The sequence below is a fragment of the Ochlerotatus camptorhynchus genome, unplaced genomic scaffold (genome assembly GCF_037179485.1).
Source record: "Ochlerotatus camptorhynchus isolate MF236.1 unplaced genomic scaffold, CSIRO-AGI_Acam_v1.1 ptg000107l, whole genome shotgun sequence".
Classification (NCBI taxonomy): domain Eukaryota; kingdom Metazoa; phylum Arthropoda; class Insecta; order Diptera; family Culicidae; genus Ochlerotatus; species Ochlerotatus camptorhynchus.
The window spans coordinates 25568-50008 of NW_027040597.1; the positions used below are offsets into that span (position 1 = coordinate 25568).

The 24441-nt window shown below is 37.1% G+C and overlaps 1 protein-coding gene across 1 annotated transcript in view; it reads left to right on the plus strand.

Moving 5' to 3' along the window:
• Positions 1 to 10685: 10685 nt before the first annotated feature.
• Positions 10686 to 24441, plus strand: part of Sox21b — a 75600-nt gene continuing 61844 nt past the window's right edge. Inside the window, exons 1-3 of the mRNA XM_065219600.1 lie at positions 10686 to 10779; positions 11454 to 11648; positions 11808 to 11890. Coding sequence (XP_065075672.1) covers positions 10686 to 10779; positions 11454 to 11648; positions 11808 to 11890 — 372 coding nt within the window. The remainder of the gene's footprint in view (positions 10780 to 11453; positions 11649 to 11807; positions 11891 to 24441) is intronic.

Below are 24441 nucleotides of genomic sequence, written 5' to 3' on the forward strand. Positions count from 1 at the left end.
GCTCTTTTCGTGAAATTGACATCTTCCAACTTCAGGCCAGATGCCATTTTCAAATCACACCCTTGTTCATACAAAACAAGGTCTCGAAGATGTTTAATGTCTGCTGTGGGTGTCACGAGCTCTTGTGCTTCCACTGCCCAATTAGGTAGCTCAATGGTTTCATTAGAAATCCAACCTTGAACCATGCTCTTGCAAACGTGAACGGGGTCAGCAATTACTTCAGACTTCCGCTGGGAACACGCCGGATGCTTTATAGGACCGTTCTTAAGAACTGTTGCTTGAGTATGCTGAACACCAAGGTCGTTCCATAATCTTTTATTGTTGCCTGAAATCAGCAGATAATTAGCGCTATAATATTTAATCCACAATGACATAATTTTACTTACTGCCACAGTCACTAATGAGGGCATGCACACGAAGGCCGATATTTTCAGCTTTTTGAATTAGATCAACTACGATTGACTTTAGGCAGCCATGGTCGACTGTGTCACCAGTGAAATGGTATGCGATCACCTGTTTCCAGCGAGCTTTAATGCCTACCAGCATGAATACCATGATATGAGTAGCTATTCCGCAGTGATTAGGAAGAGTAATATTTCCCACAAACTGCTTCAAATTTGAACAATAGTTCACTCCTTTTTGGATTGCCATTTCATCGAATACAATTGCGCAATCCATATCCAGATTATTCATGTCTTTAACCTTGTACTCCATAAACTCGAATACTTCATGAAGGCATCCTGCTCCAAATTTTAGCCCTTGTAATCTCTCACTCAATGTACGGCTACTCGGCAAACGGCGTTTCTTCCTTTCTTCTTCGTATGCAGTTCTTCCGCATGAGAATCTCGTACGAAGGCCTTCGAGTATACTTTCATTTGACCATTTACCAATCCTCTGTACTTTAGCGGTCATTAAAGCGAACTGATCTTGCCCGACGATCTTCTGAACGGTGTCTACATCAATGGAACCATCTCGTGAATTTTTCAGCTCATGTATTTTTCTTTTTAGTTTCTCGTTCTGAGACAAACATCGGCGCATTTTACTGAAATGCAACATAAATAAGTAAAAAAAAATACGCACATCTAAGACTAACCTACCTTCGACACTTTTCACAGTTGGAGCAGCGAGATGTTCCTTCATGTTCAGGCATCGAGATAACGCTGGATTCTTCCAGGTATTCGACATCCACATAATCTTGACATGCCTTATCCAAGAGCATCCGTTGATGATTATCAGCCATTGACACAAGGCTGGTCTGATGTACGCTAGAATCCACGGTCAGCTCTTCTGAAGGTTCATAAAGGAGTTCTATATCCAGATTTTCTAGACGCTCCTTGCTCGATCGCATCTTGTCCGCTTCATCCGATACATCTTCAATGATAATTGATACATCTTCAATGATTCCTGTTTGAGAATAATGTGTAAGAAAACATTTCTTGTAGCAATCAACAATCAAATGATTCATACCATAAAAATTGCCAGCATCATTTTCACCCTCGTATTCGTCCGATTTTTTGGGTTTTTTCTCTGTGGACAGCAACATCGTCACGGATTCATCACCGCCATTGCTGAAATCGTTCTTTTTACGTTTTCGCTGACTCAGTTGGGCTACCGTCTTGTAAACAGGAACAGCACTTTTGATTTTTCGCACCTTACCGCTGGAATCCATGTACAGCACACATTCGGCAAAATGCAACTAAAATTGTATAATTTAATGAGATAATAACTCTTTTCACTATTTTGTCTAAATACTAACACTGCACAAACGATGGCTTCCAAAATTTTTAAATCCTCCGGAAGCTCACAAAACGATAGCCACTTTTTGCGCTCTGATTCGCTGCGAGGAAAACGGAAAAACGCCACGAAACGCATTCCACTTCGGGAGTTATTTCCACAATATTTATAAAAACAGTTCATTTCCACTGATTTACAACGCGTTGGATGATTTTTTCGATTAAAAAAAAAAACGGTTGCCTGATGACGTTGAAGCGAACATTTTTTTCTACGATATCAAAACAAACATTATCAAGCGTTCATGTGAAGTTTGCATGATTTGCAGTGAGGCCAGTTTTTAAGTAGCTTTTGTTGTTATTTTCGCTGGTTGCTAGTTCTACTGTTTTTACATCCGCAAGTCTTTGTATAAAGTGTTTTTAGTCGAGGCCAGGTGGGTAGAGAGCCAATAGGTAATTATTATTGCTCATACATTTCTGGCAAAAGAACCCTAGGATAATGCGCACATATTATGGCTGTAGTATGGTTTTTAAGATACGCAAGATTCCAGCCTGAGATTAATCATCCTGCTCAATTTTTAGATAATGTAATTACTTTATAAGCAATATAACAAAAAACTTTATTATATTTTTTTCGAATATCTGGGAATTACAAAATCATGTTTCACCTTCTTACATCAAAATAAAATAAACCATTTTTATTTAAGCTTTTTCTTCATTTGCAGCTAAAAAAACTTTTGAAGAACTAACATTAATGTTTTTTTTTTTAATGAACACTAAACATTCTCGATATTTGACGTCCTACTGATTCTAATAAATGTTATATATGATTGCTTTAAATCAACCAATATCCACAAATGATTTGACTAGCCTACGAGATTCATAATGAATTTAAACAACATCCAACATAAAAACATTTAATAAGTATGCTCTTATAACGTATGTTAACATAATTTCACGAGACGAGGGCTAAAATGTCGCTAATAAAGCTTTAAAAAAAATGTTAAAAAAAGAAAGCTTTTAATCAGTTTACTTACTCCAGGGGATAAAACAGGTTGTCTTTATTTTTTTCATATTATTTAAAAAAATTTGATTTGTTCATATTACTTTAGTTTTAATAGCGTTTTGTTAGACTGAAATGTGAGACATTTTTTTTTTCAATATAGAAGGAAAAAAACTAAACGCATCAAATTCGTTTAGAATATACGGGATAACTTTTTTCTCCCACGATAAAAAATTTTGACCCAATACCAACTTTTTCTTGTCTTAATAAGACCTTTCGAATGAGATTTATGTCATTCGTGTACATCATGTTAGTAAGTGAATATACGCGTATTTCCCGGCACAGTAGAACTTTGATTGACCATGTTTATTCTAATTTAGATTCTGTCAGTTCAGTTACTCAAGCTGATTTGAAAATAACCGATCATGAAACTTTAGTAATTAATGTCTTAGACCGTGTTAACGATAACGATAATTTTGTAAAATTGAAGTGCTGGAGGAAATATTCGAAGCAAGCTGTTTCGAATCTTGTTGAGAGAAGCGTGGATTTTCCATTAGTAACCGGAACTTTAGATGAAGATGCAGCTGTTCTTACTAACGTTTTGAAAACGTGTACCAATAAATTAGTTGAACAAAAGTTTGTTTCTTTGAAAAACTCGAACAGCTGGTGCAATTTGGATCTTTTGCGTCTTAAACGTAAGAGGGACAAATGGTACAAAAAGTGTTGTAGATCTAATAGTGATAATCATTGGAATAGGTACACGGTCGCGCGTAATAAATATTCACAATCAATTAAGAAAACTCGATGTGAATATATTCAGAGGAAAATTGATCAGCATCAAAACAACAGCAAAGAGTTATGGAAAATTTTGAAATCTTAGATGAAGCCTAGTAATTGTAAATCGCGGACCATAACTTTTGATGGCATATTAGAACAGTCAGAACCAGTAATTGCTTCTAAGTTTAATGACTATTTCGTCGAGAGCGTTTCACTGATCAATCAATCTATTGAACTGATCAATGAAGCGGACGAAATAAAACAGCCGATTAATAGTAATTGTAGATTAAATGGTTTTCACCCAATTACATTAGATGAACTTAAAAATATTTGCTTTTCATTAGGAAAAAACGGCTGGAGTAGATAATGTTAATGCTAGAGTTATTCAAGATTGCTTTCATGTCATTCGACGCACTCTGCGGGACCTTATTAATCAATAATTGCAATCTGGGCACGTGCCGCATATTTGGAAAGAATCTTTATCAACATGTTGCACACATTAGAGAAAATTTTAGAACTTGTTGTAAAAGGCCAGCTGTTAGAATATTTAAATAGTAACTGTTTGTTGATACCGGAACAATCGGGATACCGGGAAGGTCATTCTTGTGAAACCGCGTTAAACTTAGTGTTAGCTAAATGGAAAGAAAATTTGGAGCATAAAGATACGATTGTTGCTGTGTTTTTGGATCTAAAACGCGCTTTTGAGACAATTTCTAGGCCCTTATTGTTGACAACAATCAAGCGCTTTGGAATTTCGGGTTGGTTTGAAAGCTATTTATCTGACAGAACACAAAGGACTGTTTTTAATGATTTTGTATCTTTTCCCGTTAACAATGACCTTGGAGTGCCTCAGGGAAGTGTATTAGAGCCCCTTTTATTTATTATGTATATTAATGACATGCGACGAGTTTTACGGTTTTGTGATATTAATCTTTTTGCTGACGATACTGTGTTATTCATTGCAGCTAAATATTTAGAAGAAGCCGATTCACGCTTGAATGAAGATTTGCGTTCTCTAAGTAGATGGTTGAAGTATAAACAATTGAAATTGAATATAAGTAAAACTAAATTCATGGTGATTTCGCGGAATCGTGTAGATGATGATGTCTCTGTTGTTATTGATGATGAGACACTTGATCGCGTTCAGGAAATTAAATACCTTGGCGTGATTATTAATGACAAACTCAAGTTCAATTCTCATATTGACAATGTCATCAAGAAAATTGCCAAGAAGTATGGAATCCTATGTCGCTTGAAAAACGATTTAACTATTGGTAGTAAAATACAGTTATACAAATCAATCATCTCCCCTCATCTAGACTTTTGCCCTTCCATTTTATTTTTGGCCAATGAAACACAAATATCGAGATTACAGCGTTTGCAGAATAAAGTAATGCGTTTGATTTTAAGATGTAATAGATTCACTTCCTCAACTTTTATGCTGGACGCTTTGCAATCAGTGAAGCAAAGAATTGTGTTTTTGGCTATGGTGTTCATTTTTAAAGTAGTTAACGGTTTGCTGCCTCGATATTTGTGTGATCGGATTGAAAGAGGAAGTGATTTTCATAGATATAACACTAGAAACGCGGATGAAGTAAGCACACCACATCTTTTGAATAATGCTTCACAAAATTCATTATTTTCCAAAGGTATAAATGTTTTCAATTCGATGCCTAGACACATCAAGCGTGCAACTACACTTACAGAATTCAAGAGACGCTGCATTTCACATGTAAAAGCTGTTTATTGAGCAGTTAAATTTTTATGAATGGATAAATCATGTATCTTGACAAAGTTATCACTAACGGATTATTTTGTATGGAGACTGTCATAAAGACATTATAGTAATTTGTGTAGCATATACAAAAAACTACATTGTTTGCCTCGATGGTGATTATGGATTTTTAGTTTTTTTGATTTTGTAGTATTAATAGTAAAAATAGCTTTGAGTAGTCTACAATGGTTTGAGCCTCGCGCGCGGAATACAGGTATAAATGACTAATACGTGGAAGTTGTGGCAAAAGCCTTGAATTAGTAAAGGGTTGGCTGGAAGTCGTTTCCTTGGATATAGTCCTGGCACTGCCGAAGCTTAAACGTGTAAATCCCAGGTCACGTGTAAATTGAAGTATTGTCGAGGACTATACTTGGACTTTTGATAACTAGTTACACCTTTGAATGTTTTTGGTTGATGCCTATAACATATTTAACAGGACATTTATATCTGTAATTGTAACCAGCTCGATTTTGTTTGCAAACCTGGTTTAAATGTTTATATTTAATTATCTTAAAGATAACTCGTCCAGCTCAAACCTTTGTAGGGGTAAGAGGTGGGACCATCATCATCATCATATTTGGCCATTAGTCTGAGAACACGCGGTGGCTACAAGCTGGTGTCGAAATCCGTGATCGTTAGCGAATGATTTGAATTGATCTAAGGTAAACGCGGTACCACGATCCGATACGAGAACATCTGGCGTAGAATATGCGATAAAATACGATTTCAAATGTCTCATCTTTTCACGCGAGTTGGTAGTCTTCGTTGAATACAACTTCAAAAATTTGGTTAACGCGTCAACTACTGCAAGAATATGTTCGTTTTTCCCTTTCGTCCTATCTAACGGTCCCAAATGATTAATATGGATCGTTGCAAATGGAACATTCGTCTTGTCCACGAGTTTTAATGGTCCATCTAACTTCTTCTGCTTCGGATTGAATGATATACACGTGACACATTTCACGATGTGATCCTTTAACTTTAACCAACGTCTTCGTGATATTTAAAGATAACCAAATCTTCCGCTCTCCGGGACGTACAAGAGTAGACGATTCTTCTATTTGCGAAAAATAAGATTATGCTCAATCCTTTGCACAAGTCGTAATTCCGTTAACAATCCTGTACTCGCTTGTCAAAATAGTTTTGTGCGCTTTTGTTACATATTATATGAAACATTTTAATGATCCTATTGGCCTTGGCATTAAGGTTAAAATTTGAAAAAAAAATTAGAACTACAATTTTTGCTGAAAATAACCAAGTTTAACGTACTCGCAACGATAATAGTAAAGTGTAACTACAACAGCAACAAAACCTTGAAATAGTCAAAAATAAACTGTAACGATGCCTTCAAAATATACAAAAATGTACTGCACAAAAATTCAGAAAGGTAACTGAATAAAAGATGATACCAGTACGTTGAAGAATATATTTCCTTTGGTTTATATTTTTAAACTGTAAAGAAGAGCATGACGCAAGACATGATTACAACGATACCTACAGAATTCAGAAATTGGAAGAAAGCGACCGAGTTGCTGGGCAAACACAATCGCAGTGATACCCATGTTGGTAGTATGGAAGCGTAGAAGAATTTCAAAACCAGGAAGGGTATCGACGAAGAACTGAAACACCAAAAAAACAGCTATGATTGCTGCTAGTGAGGCAAAGCTGCTACAAAATCGCTATATAATGGAACGTTTCGTCGATATTGTGCGCATACTTTACAAAGGTGGCCGACCACTTCGTGAACATTCGGAAGGAGCGGAAAGTGTGCCACCCAGTTGGTGGCTAACTACGATCCTGTGCTGGAAAAACACTTGACGGAAGGTGCCAAAAATTTCCAGCACACAAGTAACCGTATTCAAAATGAAATGATTACGTCGTTGCACAATGCAATTTTGCGGAACATTGCGAAAACCAGTGGCAATCATTGCAGATGAGACGAGCGATTGTGGCCACCACGGCGATTGTCATCAGGTATATTGATAATCATTGGCCGACGGAAACATTCGTGGGTGTGAGACGGGTGTTGAAAACAGACACGACGTTCATCTTCAATACCATTGCTGAGGTCCTGACAGCGATGCAGATTTCTTGGGAGGAGGTGATGGCAGTATGTTTTGACAGTGCCAGCACAGTGGCTGGCAGCACTGCTGGAGTACAAGCAAGGATAAGGACAAAAACAGCAATGTTCTTTTATGACATCCGTTATAATTGCTTATCTTTTGTCCGATACGCGTATTTCATCTACTACTTGCAGATTTCATCAGTGACAAGTACTCAACACCACTGATCAAGATTGGATTGATCAAGAGCAGTATACTGTTTGTTCACTGCTATGCGCACTGTTTGAACCTTGTACTTGTCGACGCAGTGTGCATGCGAAAGGAGAATGCGATTCTTATTAGTCATTCATGTCGGTTTGTCGGTGCTATCACCACCATCTGACGTGACTTCAGCTGAATCCAACCACCAAGGCAACAACATTGCAGCAAATGTATCATTTCGGTTAGAGTCCTACTATCACAACCAGTGTCTGTTTTTATCATTTACCACCACATGCAAGGAGTATCGCTTCAACCCAGTGTCGATGAATTGCGTTTGTTTTGAACATCTTCGTAGTTACGAAACGAGCGAAATGAACAAATGAGTTTATACGAATACGCGTTTGTTGATATTCACCAGTGCTCGATTATTAAACCCAAAATTGTCAAAATCAGAAGTGATCCTCAAAAGCAAAATAATCAACGACATTTTGGGCAAATGATTATTTTGAATATTGTCGACCACACTGCCTAAATCATCGATATTATCATCAGTTCTGCTTGAGGCAATAATTTGTCGTCGACTTATGTCTAGAAACCACGTTCTTCAGCGCTATATTTGTTTAAAATGAAAATAATCATTTTGCATTTGATCCTCAATATCATCCCGACAAAGATGAAGACGAATATCAATATTTACAACAACAGAGGCGATAATGAGAATCCAGCCACGAATGAAGAAAAACAAATGTTATTTTTGATACTCAGAGGTTGCCTAGATCAAGGGAATTTGTTTAAATCAAAATTCAAATTCATGCAGGTAGTTGGTCTATTTGTTAAGGTTTTCTTCATTTTCAGCTAAATTGAGTGTAGAAGAAAGGATTTTTATCAGCACTGATCACAACCATTTGACGAACCGATCATCATCGACATCGTCGATTGGATTGAATTGCCAATTCCATTGGCTGTCTGAAAGTAGTTTGCATTGAAGAAGATGAACCACCACCGGAGCAAAAAATAAATAAAATCAGCTAAATTGAACAGTACATTGAGGTAAAAGAATGTAAGAATTGCATAAGAACAATTTATGAAGTTTTGCTACAAGAAATCGGTATGAATTTCATTGATTTGCCTTATGGAAAATAATGTTGACAAAAAATTATAAAATGGAGCAGACTGGAACCAAACCATGGACGTTGAGGTTACAAGCCCCGTGTGTTGACCACTCGTCTTTCAACACTTGAAAAAATGAAATGGTTAATGGCCAATAAAAACTACCTCATGTTAGACGAAAATCATTCATAAGTAACGCTAATGAAATTCATATGTATCGTTCATAAGTCGAGCCATATGAAATTCTTACGTTTATTTGCCTCAGTGTAGGAAAACAGTGGTGGGTAGACAACACCATGCACTACGCACTTTGAAGTACTCCATCCCCAGATTAAATTCACCATAGAAGAAAAAAATCCTCTCCTTAACAAGATTCCTGGGCACGCTAGTGATTTGATTGTAACGCTGTTTCTTTAAAACCGATTGCCATGTTTTAAAAACGTTTGGGTTAATTGCTGTTGTTTTTGATCTACAAGAAAAGGAACAATTTTAACGCATTTAAAAATGGCTTTCTTATTATAAGCCTGGAATTGATCCGTTAATGTTCTTGAAAAACATGAAAAACTTAGGTAATTTTAATTAGAAAAATTAGTAGACACCCTGTGGATAGAGAAAGACGATTAAACGTCACCAAGCAAAGAATGATCAATCTTGAAATAAATTCACGCCAAAAAAATTGAAAACAGTGACTGATTACAAGAAAAAGTAACTTTGGTGACTTGGCCTTGAAAAGGGAGACTTTTAGTGACTGGCTCAAAAAAGTAACCAAGTCACTAAAAAGTGGCTCGCTACCGGGGTGACTACTAAATTACCCTCCACTTATTCCAAGATGTCTGATTTTTCCTTGAAAATCCTCTGAACATATCATTCAAGACTTGTAATTAGTGCCTTGTATGTGTAGCTACTTAAATCCTAAAACACATGTTTCCACAGGGGCACTCGCTAACGCACCCGGCGAACTGGCTGCGGGTCCAATCAACTGTGTCTAGCAGACCGCTAGTCTATGTGCTACGGGACCGACAGTATAAACGTCACCTTAAAAAAAAGACATCATCTTTTGAGTCAAGCAAACGAAGAATCACGCGGGTGAAAAGTATTTTTCATAAACTAGTGCCTAAATAGTTCGTTTCTTAATCTAGTTTCCTATTGTTGCGTACGGCAAATAATCCTAAATCTATAGTGTGAATTTAAACCTGATTATATTGATTTCTATCCAGAATAGCACTAAAACTAGGACTAAAGCTTAGTTGGACAGCCAGAGAAAAGGCATTGATTTGTAAGTGGCAACCTACAAATCTAAACCTACATTGCTAAACTAACCCTAACTTAAATTCTAGTTTGAAGCGATCCTAAAAGGAATAAAACGCTGTTCAATAACAGTGCCGTGCCTTTTTACTTGGCCGTACCAACAACATACACAGCTAAAAAAAGTAGTGTAAATTTCCGTTACTATGATGCACATAAATGGAGCGTCATATATCATACAAGTTTAGATTATAGATCGTGTAAATTTAAGAGACATGTCATGCAATATTCCATATATTGTATGCAACTGTCCTCTTTTGTTTGCAACATTCCTTGCAAGCTGCTAGTTTACGTGAAAAGGAAGTTTACATGTATGTTAAATAAAAAATATGAAATTCCTCAATCCGTATTTTTTCCATCTGCGGATTAATCAAAAGCATCATCCCTTTTTACATTTAACCCATTAAAGTTCTCGGATATGTTCCACTCCGATGGTTGCATTCCGCGTGGTTGAAACTGTCGTTCATCCTTCCGTTCTCGTCATGATCATCATCGTCAGCGTCATCGTCAGTGTCCGTCAGGACCTGCACAACAAATTTTCATCCGAGCGACGACCAGAATGTCGCGCGCATTAGCCCATTCCGGACCACTGGTTGCTACCAATGGCAACATGCTTCGCTCGGTAGGTACATTCCTAATGCATAACTAGAGGAACCAGCCAACCGGCAGACGGGCTCTGGATTTCCTATCAAATGTAACAACCTCCATCCATTTGGATGGTGATGGGTCGCCTAGGTTCTCTTCGAGAACGGAAAGCGTTGCTGTTCGTTGTGCGCTGGATGTTGGAAGAGCTAGGCAAACAACACTGCGATATCGGTAGTTTCGAATAAATGTAAATGGTACTTAAAATTTGCAATTTAAGGTTTAAATTTTAATGCATTGGCAGAAGATTTTTCCAAATTTCTAAGAGGCATTTCGAAGCTCACAAACCATTCGGTCGATTCCAGCAGCAGCATCATGCCAAGCGGGAATGGCCTCCTCGCGCTGAATGTAAGTTGCAAGTCAGCGAATTGTAATTTACAAAATGGATACAAAGTGTGGGAGAAAAAGAAACAACACAAAACGGGGGGAAAACGACATGTTGTAGGTATCTAGTCCGAGCACAGCTTCCGGATGTTTTTTCGAGTCGCATTGTTCAAATATCCCGGGAAGAGAAAGAATCCGAACCGTCGTCGTCGTCGTCGTCGTCATCGTTGTTGTTGTTGTCAGAACAATACGACTAGCATGGTCTTTCCCAAAAAAAAACATACTGTTTTATTTTCTCATTTCCATTTTCTACCCATTGATGCCGCGTTCCATTTGCTCTGTGTCTGGCTATAGAGGGATGGAAAACAAAAATCGAAGAAAAATAGACTATGCTGAAATAACAGAATCGAACAGAAAGAGTGTTCTTTTCCAGCTGCCCCGCCATTGATGAATGGAGCTAACCTTTAGAGTTTGGAAATTTGTTCTGATCCCGTGACTCTATTGTTATTCCCTTTCCCAAACAGGAGCCGAATGGAAGCTGCTGACCGAGGACGAAAAGCGGCCCTTCATCGACGAGGCGAAAAGGTTGCGAGCGATGCACATGAAGGAACATCCCGACTACAAGTATCGACCGAGGAGAAAACCGAAACCGATCCGGCGCGATGGCTATCCCTACCCGATGACGTATCCCTCCGTGCCGGTCGATGCACTGCGGGCAGGTGAGTGGATTCAAAACTGTACGCTACAAGTTCAATTATTTAGTATTATTATAAGACCATATCATATCGAGTATCGACATTTTCCCAAACCACCCAAACCATCTTCAGCTTTAAAGTGACTCATCGCAGCTCACCTCATCTCTTATTTTCTTCCGCCAGGCATCACACCCAGCTACTTCGCACCGGGCGCTCCGTACCACTTAGGAAGTCATTTGTCACAAACTAGTCCTCCCACATCACAGGTGAGTTCAATTATATCTTTCTTCACTTTTATTTTCCCTTGTAGGTATTCTTCTGCGAATGATGTTGTACCTACAGACAGCGTCTTTCACAATTTCCGAAAGCAATTTGTTCCGAAACTGCGGATTGCGTATCTCGTTTTTTCCCACGCTACCGCGGCGCACGGGATTTAGATTCGATCAGCACCCTAATTTTCACTCCCAAAAGACGAGATAATCTACTTTTCTTTGGAATTGAGTTGTTACGATCTTTGCGAACAAAAAAAAAAGGTCAAGTGCGTTTGTTTGTCAGGGTGTGTGTATTTTTGTCTCAAGAGGATAATTGGATTTCCTTTTTGCCTTTGCCAAGTTGTCTGTTGTCATTGATGGAAGTCTCAACACAAATCTCGTCAACGAAATTAGCTTTATGCGTTATTCACAGCCTCCGATTATTTCTTTTTCTTCTGTGAATCTCCACAGTAGTGGTCGACGCCGAGCACCTCTATATAGACATCAGTAAATCGAAAGATCTTGATCTTTCCTCTCGCATAGATTGGTGGAAGCTGTCACAGTCGAAAATAATATGTGATTTGTCATTATGCAGCACTCCACACGTTTCATTGTTCCTGCTGGCTGCTGCCGTTGCCGTTGCGAGGGAGGCATTTCGAGTGGGGTTTCTTCTTGAAGCCATCAGACGCAGACAGTAGTCGTGGCGTCTCAAATCGAATGACACATTCCTCTGACTCTATCCCGGTGTGTCTTTCTTTATGTCGTGAATGATGGAAGCTAATTTTCGAAATGCTGTGGCAGGAAATGAGCGATTTGTCATAAAAATTATTCGGCGAGACGAAAGTTTGGAGTATGTGCTTGGATTCAATTTTTGATATCGCTAGTGGAATATATTCATAGGCCATATGCATGAAGGCCTAAGGTGTGAAGATGCACGAGAATGCGCATTTTACCTCTCAATAGACTCACAGTCAAATACTTTTGTCACACCGAATCATGTCGTTTTCCTTTTCGTGATTATGGAATTCCCATAGGCCATAACTGGAACATACCATAATAGAAACGTATAGCCATGACTGGTTTATCCACCCTACATAAATTTGCGCAATGTGCGTAAATTAATCTACTGGAGTATTTTACATCAACAATTTATTATTCATGATGGTCCCACCTCTTACCCCTACAAATATCGAATTAGTTACAGTTAAAGATATGAATTCTATCTAGAGTTTATAGTTGCTTCACAGCGATGTAAATGTGGAAAAGCTCAGGCATCCACCTCTTAGTTCGCCTTTTTGTCCACCTAAAATATTCATAGCAATCAAGAGTTAACGAACAATCAACAAAGCATCCTATTACACTAGCAACCCCGCAATCTGATGCTATGCATTTTTTTTTTATCAAATTTTAAATTCAGCCCTCTATATCCGTAATACGTGCGCGAGGCTCAAACCTTTGTAGACTACCTTTTTTTAAATCTACTACTATTAAAACAAATATTAAAAATCCATCATCACCATCGTGTCGAACAGAAATAGTTTTTGCAGTGCTACAATGATTATTAAAAAGTCATTATGACAGCTATACATTCAGCGTCTCAAAAATTAGTTTTCCCTTTAAACAGTTCGAACGGAGTTTTTCAAATCTCCACCAATTGTTGAACTTGGTTGAACTTTTTTTTCGCATCAATGATATTCAACACACTACCAGATATATTTTTTTGCGCATGATCCAACAGCTCGGTCACAACTTTTCCTTCCATTGGAAGGTTAACTAGCTCCTTGTTTGCAATGAATATTCCGGTAAATACTTATGACTAATAAAAGTCCTACAATACTTGTAAAAATACATTTACTTTCCGTCATCTTCGAAACCCTCAAGCTTCAGTGCGTGCAGTTTTCTTGTAAAATACTGAATGATAATACTGTAATATTTACTGAATACTGCAAACTTTGACCGATTCACAACTGGCGAATCTAGAGATTCGATACTCGATACGACAAGGCTGGATACTAGAGATTCGATTGAAATTCGCTTCGTCAGATTATTTTTGGTTAACGATCCGCAGTATTGAAGGTCTTGAATAGTTCTGATCATAATGTCAGTTTTGATACTCTCCGAACCAACGATATCCAAAAGCATAGGTAACTTCGTTCAAATATTGTGAGAGGTAGTTCATGCTAACGGTTAGTATTGACGTATGAGCTACGTCTTTGTGGAATATACTGGGGTGCAAACGAAAAAAAAATAGTGTGACGAAATAGTGTCAGGTTTTGAACGCTTATAACTTGACCAATTATGGATGGATTTCGAATCTTATTCCACCACTTGATTGAGATTTGATGTAAGATTCGTTTGGTGTAAAGATTATAGTTGTTTATCAATAGTCAACTATTGATTTTATCAATAGTGAACTATTGATAAAATCCTTTTTAACATAATCAACCATTAAGTGCTCGCTTGCTCTCGCGCTTACTATGACTATCAGGCAGATACCCGATAGCGAGATTATAAAAGAGCGCACCTGTAATTTTTGTGGTATAGTTGTTCATCTGCAAATGTGGTGGTGGGCATGTTATGTAGCTGAGTTATTAACGCAAAAGAAAGTCAGTGAAGCGAATCGATCAAAGCAGATCGGGCTTTTTGAAATGTTCATCGAGATGTTGCTTATAGTTTTTACACGCCCATTCAAAATTACCGAAGAAATGTGTAGAATAGGATGAATTATTTTCGAAGTAAACTAGGGTAATCCACACACTAAGATTTTTTTACAGGAGTTAGTATTTTTTTACTGGCTTTTTGAATTGCTGAAAAAGTCGGTAAAATTCAAATGAACGTTATTCGTAAGGAATCTATGAAATCGACCAATTTTATTTTCTATCATTAATTGGGGTTAACAGAACTAAGTATGTACAAGTTCAGAACAAGTTTTCTCATTAATAAATTTTCCACAGATTTTTAAACTTTTACCGAACAGTTCCGCAATTCAAAAACTCAGTAAATCCGTACTAACTCGGTTAGTGTGCATAAATAGGAAAAAGCTTTACGAACAATAAAGTAAAAACTAACTTAAAATTTATTGATATGTCGAATTTTTTGCGTGTTAACTAAACAGAAGGTTGATGTCTTGGCCAACGTTGTTCTTATAAATAAAGCGTATTGGATGGTGTAATGCTCAGTTCAGAACTCGCTCACCAGGTAGCGAGAGTGTGCCATTTGATATATAATTACTTGCTTACATGACATCCCGATTTGATAGATGGTTTTTGTCGTCGGGAAAGTTGTGCAGGTGAACAATACCTATTGTTTGCAACATAAAATGTTATATGATGTCAGATGCAATGCAATATATTATAAACTCAAATGTTGTATACGTGCATGTGGAAAAATACTCCTACATTGTATGATTTCACATGATTCAATACGGCACTTTATACAAATCGCCATATAGTCAGACGAAAAAACAAAAAGCAAGAAACAAAAATATCTTTCAAAAGAACCTCAAATTTTCTAAAGTTGGTTGTACCTGGTGATATTGGTTTGAATAGAAGATGGAAATTGAAATATAATGAGTTATCTTTTGAAATGATAAGACTTTATTTAAAAATAAAGTCAATATTACCTGCAATACCTAGTTTCGAACCAAAGATCTTTAGCTCCGTTGTTCTGCTGGGATCCTCGCCGGTATATGCCCAAGTAACAATCTAAATGCGAGGAAGATTTATTCTTATCTTATCATTGTTTTATTATAGCATCCCTTGCAGCCTGTGGTTGTATTACGGTTTTGTGTCAGGCCGTCAAGTCGTCTATAAAACTGTTTTATGACTACAAAATTAAAACTCAGACTTCTTAGTTTTAACGGTAGCTGTAAGGTGGTTCTGTATCACTACCTATAACTGTAGGATAAAACCAAAACAAAACATACAATTGTGTTTTATGGCATACTTTTCGTGACCGATATAAAACATGAAGCAGTCTTAGACCTTCATTAAAGCCTCATTACAACTTTCATCATTATCAGAGGCCTAAGACTCACTGATAAGAAATAAACTACAACAATAACAAAAAATACTCTGAAAATTGTCACCAATATAAAAAAAAAAAACAAATCTATTCACATACATGAAATGAAACCCCCATTCAGTTCTTTTGAACATGATGAAGATGAGACGATCGCCAATATGAAACTCCTGGAGGATCTACAGTTATGGGCTCCCTCATATAACATAAGGCACAGTGCGGTGAAGGAGCTCTTAAAAATAGTGAACAAGTGGCTTTCCGATACACTTCCGAAAGATCCACGAACCCTTCTTAAAACAACGCAGACAGTTTCACTAAATCCGTTTGGAGATGGCCAGTATTGGCATCACGGCAACCTTGTATTGGAAAAGCTTGTAGTGGATCCAATAAGCATTTATTACATCTTGATTACAAGAGAAAATAGAAGGATCGCTTGAAATGTTGATTTTTTGACACTTTGCCATGGGTTCGTTTTGTTTTGCTTCGCTGTACAGAATAAAATCAGCAAGCTAGTTATAGAGCTTAAATATAACTTAACGCTCTCAATTTGGACTACGAAATGCTAAGATACAACAATTAGGTTTATGTTATGCTATAGAATTCCAATCTAGGAGAATATGTTATATTGAGGTATTTTTAAGGAGTTGCAAGTTACATCGAAAAGAATGTCGCTGTTTGAACATTTTTCACACAGTATGAATAATTACGCTTTAATTGATAGGCGATAAAACACTTTCATACATCTCTGTATATTAAAATAATATGTGACTGGTTATTGCTCAACAGTAGTAACAGTTTTGTACTAAATAGATAATATTTGGATGACCCTTTAATGCATGGTGCTAATGCAGGCAAATTAAAAATATCCCTATATTTTAGTATTCATATGGCGCACTAAATTTATGCTCCTATTTGGTATAATAATCACCATAAATATTGCACGACATGCTGTGAAGCATATACACATTGGTTTAAAATTGTAATAAAGTCGTCTTATTTCCAATAAACAATAATATCAGCTATTATTACCAACAGAGAAGGATCATGATTTCACATCAAACATAGAAAGGATAAAACCGCAATAAAATATTTCTCAATATTAACTATCATCCAAAAACCCCAACTTAAAACATTCAAGGTTGTCAAAATGTTTTGCGTATCATGTTTTATCAACTTCTTCAGGAGCGGTTCATGCGGTTGTAATATAGTTTTATGGTAGTCATCAAAAGGTTGTTAAAACTTTCTGACCTGGAGGATGTTTTATGTTTTCATTTTTAACAACCACGTGTAGAGTGTGATAAAACTGACATAAAACCTATGCTCCTAAGGTAGCTCGCATATCCATTGGTCATGACATGGCTGTATAGCGGTTCTCAGGAGGTTGTTAAAGCAATGTGGTCGTCAGTGAAGGTTTTATAATTTGGTTATATCAACTGCTATAAAACTTCAATAAATCAAAAATTGTTGCTTGGGTGAGCACGTATATTCGAAGCAATATTATGATCCCTCACGTGTATACGTGATTAAATCTTATTCGATCTGGTGTATTTTATGAAATCATTCCTCCTCTAGCTGAAACTCCTTTGAGCAGTGCATATTGCATTTTACAATCTTGTTCTGCATGATATATGACCTTGTATGCGTCCACCGAAAAAATTCGAACTTCACAAAATAACAATAAGAAGTGCTAGTAATATCTGGAAGATAGGTGATCTTTGAGCAGAACTACAAAAAATCTGTATTCCAAAGTCTTCCAAAAAATATGTGGTTCAATGAGAGCATACGATGATGAATTTCACTTGGAAAACTCAATACAATGAGCTGAAATTTATTGCTTTTCTTTGACACTCCATTTAACTTTTTAGTCATCATTCCGGTTCGCCATGCATTGAGTAATTTCCGCATTACTCCTAGTTCAAGTAAATGTAATGCATCGGCAACAATTGCGTCTTACACCATGTTAATCGGTAATTTTATGAACGGTGATACACCGCATTTTTGATCTGGATATTTACTGTCACGGAATAAAGCTTGTACTCGAAAAAAATGCTCCAGACAAAAGTGTTCGCCAAAAATTTATTTTAAGATGGATTTTCTTGAAACTTTCAGGAAATGAACAAATACATATGGATTATGTTTCAGCATAATCACTTTATTCAATTTCCTTTCCATCACTGAAAGCCCGCACCTTTTCCTTAAGACCCCTCATTACATTTCATAACATAACCACACACATCGGTTTCGTTAACCACTCTCGATACAGTTTCCTTGCGCGGGATTTGGCCGCCGTGTTTTGTTGATCACGCCAGTTCGGTGCCTTCCGGACCTTGAATACACGAAGCCCAGCTCGTTTCATGGTTTGCTGAAAGAAACCAGGCGGAATACTTTGCCTTCAGAGCCGCTTCGCGAATCGAAAGGTTCGAATTACGCTTGAAATAATTCCACACCTTCCGGGCCTTCACAGGGTCAGCTGTCTTCGATTTTCTTCCACTTCCAGCCAGCCGCTCGGTCGTCTGGGACTCCTTAAACGATTTTACCACCCGAGACACAGTTGTATGGGTGATTCCCAGTTGTCTTCCGATCCATCTCATGGTCGCAGTCGGATTTTCCATGACGGCGCGCAAAATTTTCCGGCGATTTTCTTCTTGTTTCGATGACATCTCAATAACCACTGAACCGATTGTTATGACATTTTGCGCATGTAAACAATTCACTCCAAACTAGTTATACCCAGATTTTCATCAATAATTACCCACGGATAAAACAGTTACACACGGACAAAAATGGTGCATTTTTTTTCGAGTACAAGCCTTAGCTCATCAATTCTCAGGTCCACATCTACTTTTGGAAACACCATGGTTCTCGTATCTGGAGAATATTTCCCTTTAGTAATGCATTTAATGAAACCATGTTTCCCGTTAAAGTTTTTAACGCTTTCTATAAATGCCCGACAAAGAGTGTCGCAAATAAATGCTGGAACTTTCAACGAAATCCGGTGGTTATTTATGAGTACCGTAAAACGGGGTTACTTTGATGGTTTTTTTTTTCAAAGTATGTTCAAAGTATTTTTTCAACAATTAATGTTTTTCAACTACTATTTTCTTCAAACAATTACTGAGGATCCTAGAGTCAATTAGTCAGTAATATGTTTATCGAAAATTATTGCACTTGCCATTTTATTTTTGTTTTGTGAGCGAACATCAGTTTTTTTTGTTTTGGAATTACTTTGATAATACTCTATGAACAAAAAAAAACAAGCTTGAATCTCAAACAATTAAGTTCATGAAATATTGAACTACGAATAAGTATAAAATCAGAAAAATCATAAGCAATAAGAAGACAACATTGAGTTTGTGATGGCTGTATAGGAGATACATTTAAAAAGTGATTGTTTGCGTCAGGCGAAAAATAATAAAATTGATTTGTGTAGATATTTGGAAAATATGTAAAACATTAATTGTCAAGCAATATACGATATCAAAGGTAATACTCTGAGCTACAAAATGGAGCCAACGTTTCCAATTCGGAAATAATGCAGAAAGTAAATTTAATCATTATATTCTACTATCAAAGTTACCCGAATTATCCAAAAATAGCAATAGCTTTTGTATCTTCGGTGACATACATTCATCAGCATCCACGAGTCTACTCGCTCCATAGTAAATTCGGATAGTCATTGGCTGAATATGAGGAAGCTCATGAATATTGACAACAATTGCCTAGAAATGATTTGCACTACTTTTGCAGATGGAAAGTCTATCAATATTTATGTCGATGGATACAAACATGTAGGTGGTTACGTGTTTAAGTCGATTTTGAAGACTTTTTCCTAAACCATGGTGCCAATATTTCCCGTTATCCTTCATATCTAGATATCTCATCAGTTATCTTTCATGTCTAGATATCTTCATCCTTCATTTCTAGATATCTCATCAGTGTCCTAGGCTCTTTCCTTTGAGTGGTGAGAATATCAGTCAAGGATTTTAATGTGGCCTGGGATATTTGGAATTGAGATGCCCATTCTCGGCCTCCCTTAGCTCAGTCGGTAAAGGCGCAGCTACAAAGAAAGACCATGCTGGAGGTGGCTGGGTTTGATTCCCGTTCCCGTCTAGGAATTTTTCGGGTTGGAAAATTTCTCGACTTCCCTGGGCATAGAAGTATGATTGGACTTGCCACACAATTATACCAATGCAAAAATGGTACAGGCATCGAAAGCTCTCAATTAATAAATGTGGAAGTGCATCTAGAACACTAAGTTGAGAGCACACAATAAGCTAATATGCGATATACAATAAGCTTGAAATGCGAAGAAGAAGGCGAAGAAGAAGAAGAAGAAGATTCTCGGAATGCCGACGCTAGGTTTGCTGGAAAATGTTAAAATACTAAATGATACAACTCCTATATTTTGTTAATTGGTAAAATACCCTCAGAAGGTCGATGTTTAAAGGTCATATCAGAAGCTCATCAAGTGTAGGCAAATCATCCACAGGATCGTTGAAACTAATTTTCGACTTCTGGCAGGGGTTGAGGTGAAAAATCGAGATTTTCCTTTTCTTTATGCACCCTCCATTTTTCCAATTTATTTTTCATCACAAAGGAATACATTTGGCTGTAACTTTTTTTTTTGCTATGGCCAATATATTGTTTGGCAACGAACAATATGACTGAAACTCATCTTATATACACATATGTATGATCATCAACATTTGTAAAATAGAATTAACGCGTCCTAAGTGACATCAAGCGAACTCATAAACATATAATCTCGCAAACAGGATTATAATTGCATCCTAATTTTTCATCTTAAACAAATTCAACCAATTTGGACTTACATCTTATGTAACTTCAGCTTGATTTGGATATTTATACAATTTTAAACGAACATCCTTATACGATTTGTGGTTTACTGGGTAGGATTGAACCCAGGCCTTTTGTTGCAATCACGCTTACCACTACACCACCGGCCTCGCTGACGATAAATTTTAATTAATATTTGATTACAGAACGTTTAGTGGCACCTAATTTCAAATCTTTTGATAATGACTTGAAACATTGTTGATTTGGGATATAAATGTATGTGTTATTAATCTAGTGAATATTATTGAATGAAACAACATCAATAATCGTGTAGTCCTACGTCAATAATGTGGTTGTGCCTCGTACACAACCCCTAACTTTTTAAATTACTTATCGATAATGTCAATAACATAATATGGCACACATCTCTTAAAATTAGCAGAATCATTATATTGTAGTGTGATATTTATCTGTCAAGCTGTGTGGTTTTCTACAAAAATTACATTTTTATCGAAAGAGATGATTAACCTTTGAAATAAAAAGTTATTTCAGAAAAGAGCAAATTTATAAGTAAAATTGAGCTAAAACCATGATTTTAAACCAGCTGTCCTGCAATGAAATGTAATGAAAAATAACTTCCCCTCTAATATATTCACATGAAAATATTTACCAAAGCACGTAAAATTTGATAACATTATTCGTTTAAAAAACTGGTAGCCCCAATTTGCCAATTATCTACCGGAATATAGTATGTTTTCTTTTGGTTAAACTCCACGATAGTCGGCTTTCACCAACAACTATTTGAGCAGCTTGTAGTCTGAGAAATATATGAGCTTTACTCATGGAAACTCGACAACTTCACGAATTAGTTACATGGGTCTCCCCAGGGCTATAATTTTTATGTTAAAGACATTGATGGTTGACTTGATGAAAATTGCTTGCTAAGGCAGCTTGCAGATGACGGCGTTGTTTCCGGTATAGGGCCAAGTGCACCGGACCTGCAAAGACCATTGCAAGATAACTTAGACAATTTGTCTACTTGGGTTATGAAGCTGAGTATCGAATTCACTCCGGAGAAAATCATCCTACACAGTTACAGCTTCAGATAATGGGTAAAACAATCACTCGACGTATTTATTTTACGTATTTAGGTGTCTGGTTCGATTCCAAATGCACATGGGGGAAAACATATTGTGTATCTGAAACAAAAATGTCAGCAAAGGATTAATTTTCTTCGTACAATTACCGGAACCATATATTATGAAGCTGCTCGACAGAAATCCTCAAACAACCCAAGTAACATTGCAAATTTTATCGAAATTTCAAAGCATTCTACGAGTCTAAATCATGGTCTTCAGAACCCTCATAAAACCATAATTGTTACTTGGGAAGATTAATGAGTTTGTACTATAAGTACATGACGCTGGAGGTTGGTCCTTCTTCATTAATCTCCAATCGTGATTGCTTTCAAAGCCTTCTATAGTTCCTCTGTAAATTTTTATCTGACCATGATGCAAGAAATCCGTGGAATACCAGATCACCATCAGTCGATGGTTGTTCCCTCAATTTTTGCAATCAAGTACCACCGTGTAAGTAACGATAAAAGTTTTTTCACCGATGGGTCAGCCATAAATGCTTCCACTGGATTTGGTGTATTTAATCAATTTCATAGCACCTCCTATAAACTGCAAAAATCATGCTCCGTATACGTTGCCGAACTCGCAGCCATATTTCACGCAGTAGAGCAAATTTCCTCACTACCTTCTGACCATTATTTAATTTTTACGGATAGTCTTAGCTCATTGGAGGCTATTCGTTCAATGAGGCCGATGAAGCACTCCTCGTATTTCCTGCCTGAAATACGATCTAAACTGAGTGCTTTATCCAACTGGTGCCATACTATCACCTTAGCTTGGGTCCCATTTCATTGATCAATTCCGGGTAATGAGAAAGCGGACTCGTTGGCTTAGGTGGGCGCTATGGGAAGCGATATTTTTGAGCGACGCATTGCCTTCAACGAATTTTTCTCCATTACTCGTCCGCAAGTCCTCATCTGTTGGCAACAAAAATAGAATGATGGTGATTTGGGAAGATGGTTACATTCTATTCTCCCACAGGTGTCGTACAAACCAAGGTTCAAAGGGTTGGACATGAACCGTGACTTTATACGCGTTATGTCAAGGCTTATGTCCAAACACTGTTCGTTAGACTCGCACTTCTATCGAAATGGGCTCTCAGGCAGCAATTTATGTCCGTATGGCAGTGGTTATCATGATATCGAGCATGTTGTTTGGTCATGTACCCTACACCATGTTGTCAGATCTGAGTTATCCACATCCATCAAGGCCCGAGGAAAACAACCTGCGATACCCGTCTTGGCTAGCCGAGACCTCGACTATTTGAATTTAATTTATGTGTTTCTAAAACAGATAGATCTGATGGTTTAGTAGTTAGTGTGATCTTGTGTTCTCCCAAGTTGTTAGCTGCCCATCGGTGTACCCCCATGTTTGTCTTTTTCATCAGTATGTCGCTTAGTTCGAGATCAAGAGCACATTGCTCTCCAAACCTTGTGTTCTCAATCCCTACCCTGCCATCCATTTGTTATAATTTGTTATCCCTAACCTCGAGATAGCCGCGAGTAATGGGCCCCCGCTTTACGAACGTTATTTGTAAGATTACGGTTAACGACTGTAGTCAATTTTATTTGTTTATACGAAAGTTAGAAGGTACTGAGAGACAAGCACATATCATCGGTAAGAGACGTGTGTGTGAGAAAATTTGTGGGATTCGAACCCACAGTTCCCATTGAATACACGGGTGCATTGCCAATTATACAACGGTGGACCTATGGTCTACGGATGTATTTGGCTAATTACGATTTCTTTTTGACAAAATCTCATATTTAGGTCCACATCAAATTAACCACGTGAAAAATCCGCAAAATGCATATTTAGACCTTTATTATCACCTTTATGGAAAAATGAAGTGTTTCACTCAGCAATTGAATATTCAATCTTCTAAAAAAATACTTCTTCTCCCAGGGACTGGGAGTACAGGGAAGTGCTGGAATATCATAAAGCAAACTACAAAGATGCCAAACGTAGACTATGTACAATAAATTGGCAAAATATAATAAGTATTGAAGGAAATGTCGACAATGAAGTTGACAGATTTCATTCAATTATCCAATTTCAAATTATTATTCAAACAATTTCAGAAATCGTATCGATAAAAAGAAGAAGGCGAACATAAAACAACAAACTGCCAGTGTGGTTCAATCCACAACTAAAACATTCGAAGAACAAAAAGCAGAAAGCACACAAATTATACAAAAAGGAAAGCAAATTTACAACACTATCATAACATATGCAACCAACTCAACACAGCCGTTAACAGCGCACATGAAGAATATAATCGTAAAGTCGAAAATGAATTCAAATCATATCCTATGAACTTTTTCAATTATGTAAAAACGAAATTGAAAAGTAATAATTGTTGTCACGAATGCATTTTGATAGAAATGTAGGTGAAAATCCTTCTGAAATCTGCAATCTCTTTGCAAATTCCTTTCAGGAAGTATACACAACATTTTCTGATAAAGACCGCGACCGCGACCACGACTTCTTTGCATTCATTCCCGAAGTCTCTAACAACATATCTGTCAATCAAATATGTTAACATGAAGTGCTCAATGCACTTGGACGCATATAAAGGACCAGGACCTAACGGAATTGCACCTGTATTCTTGA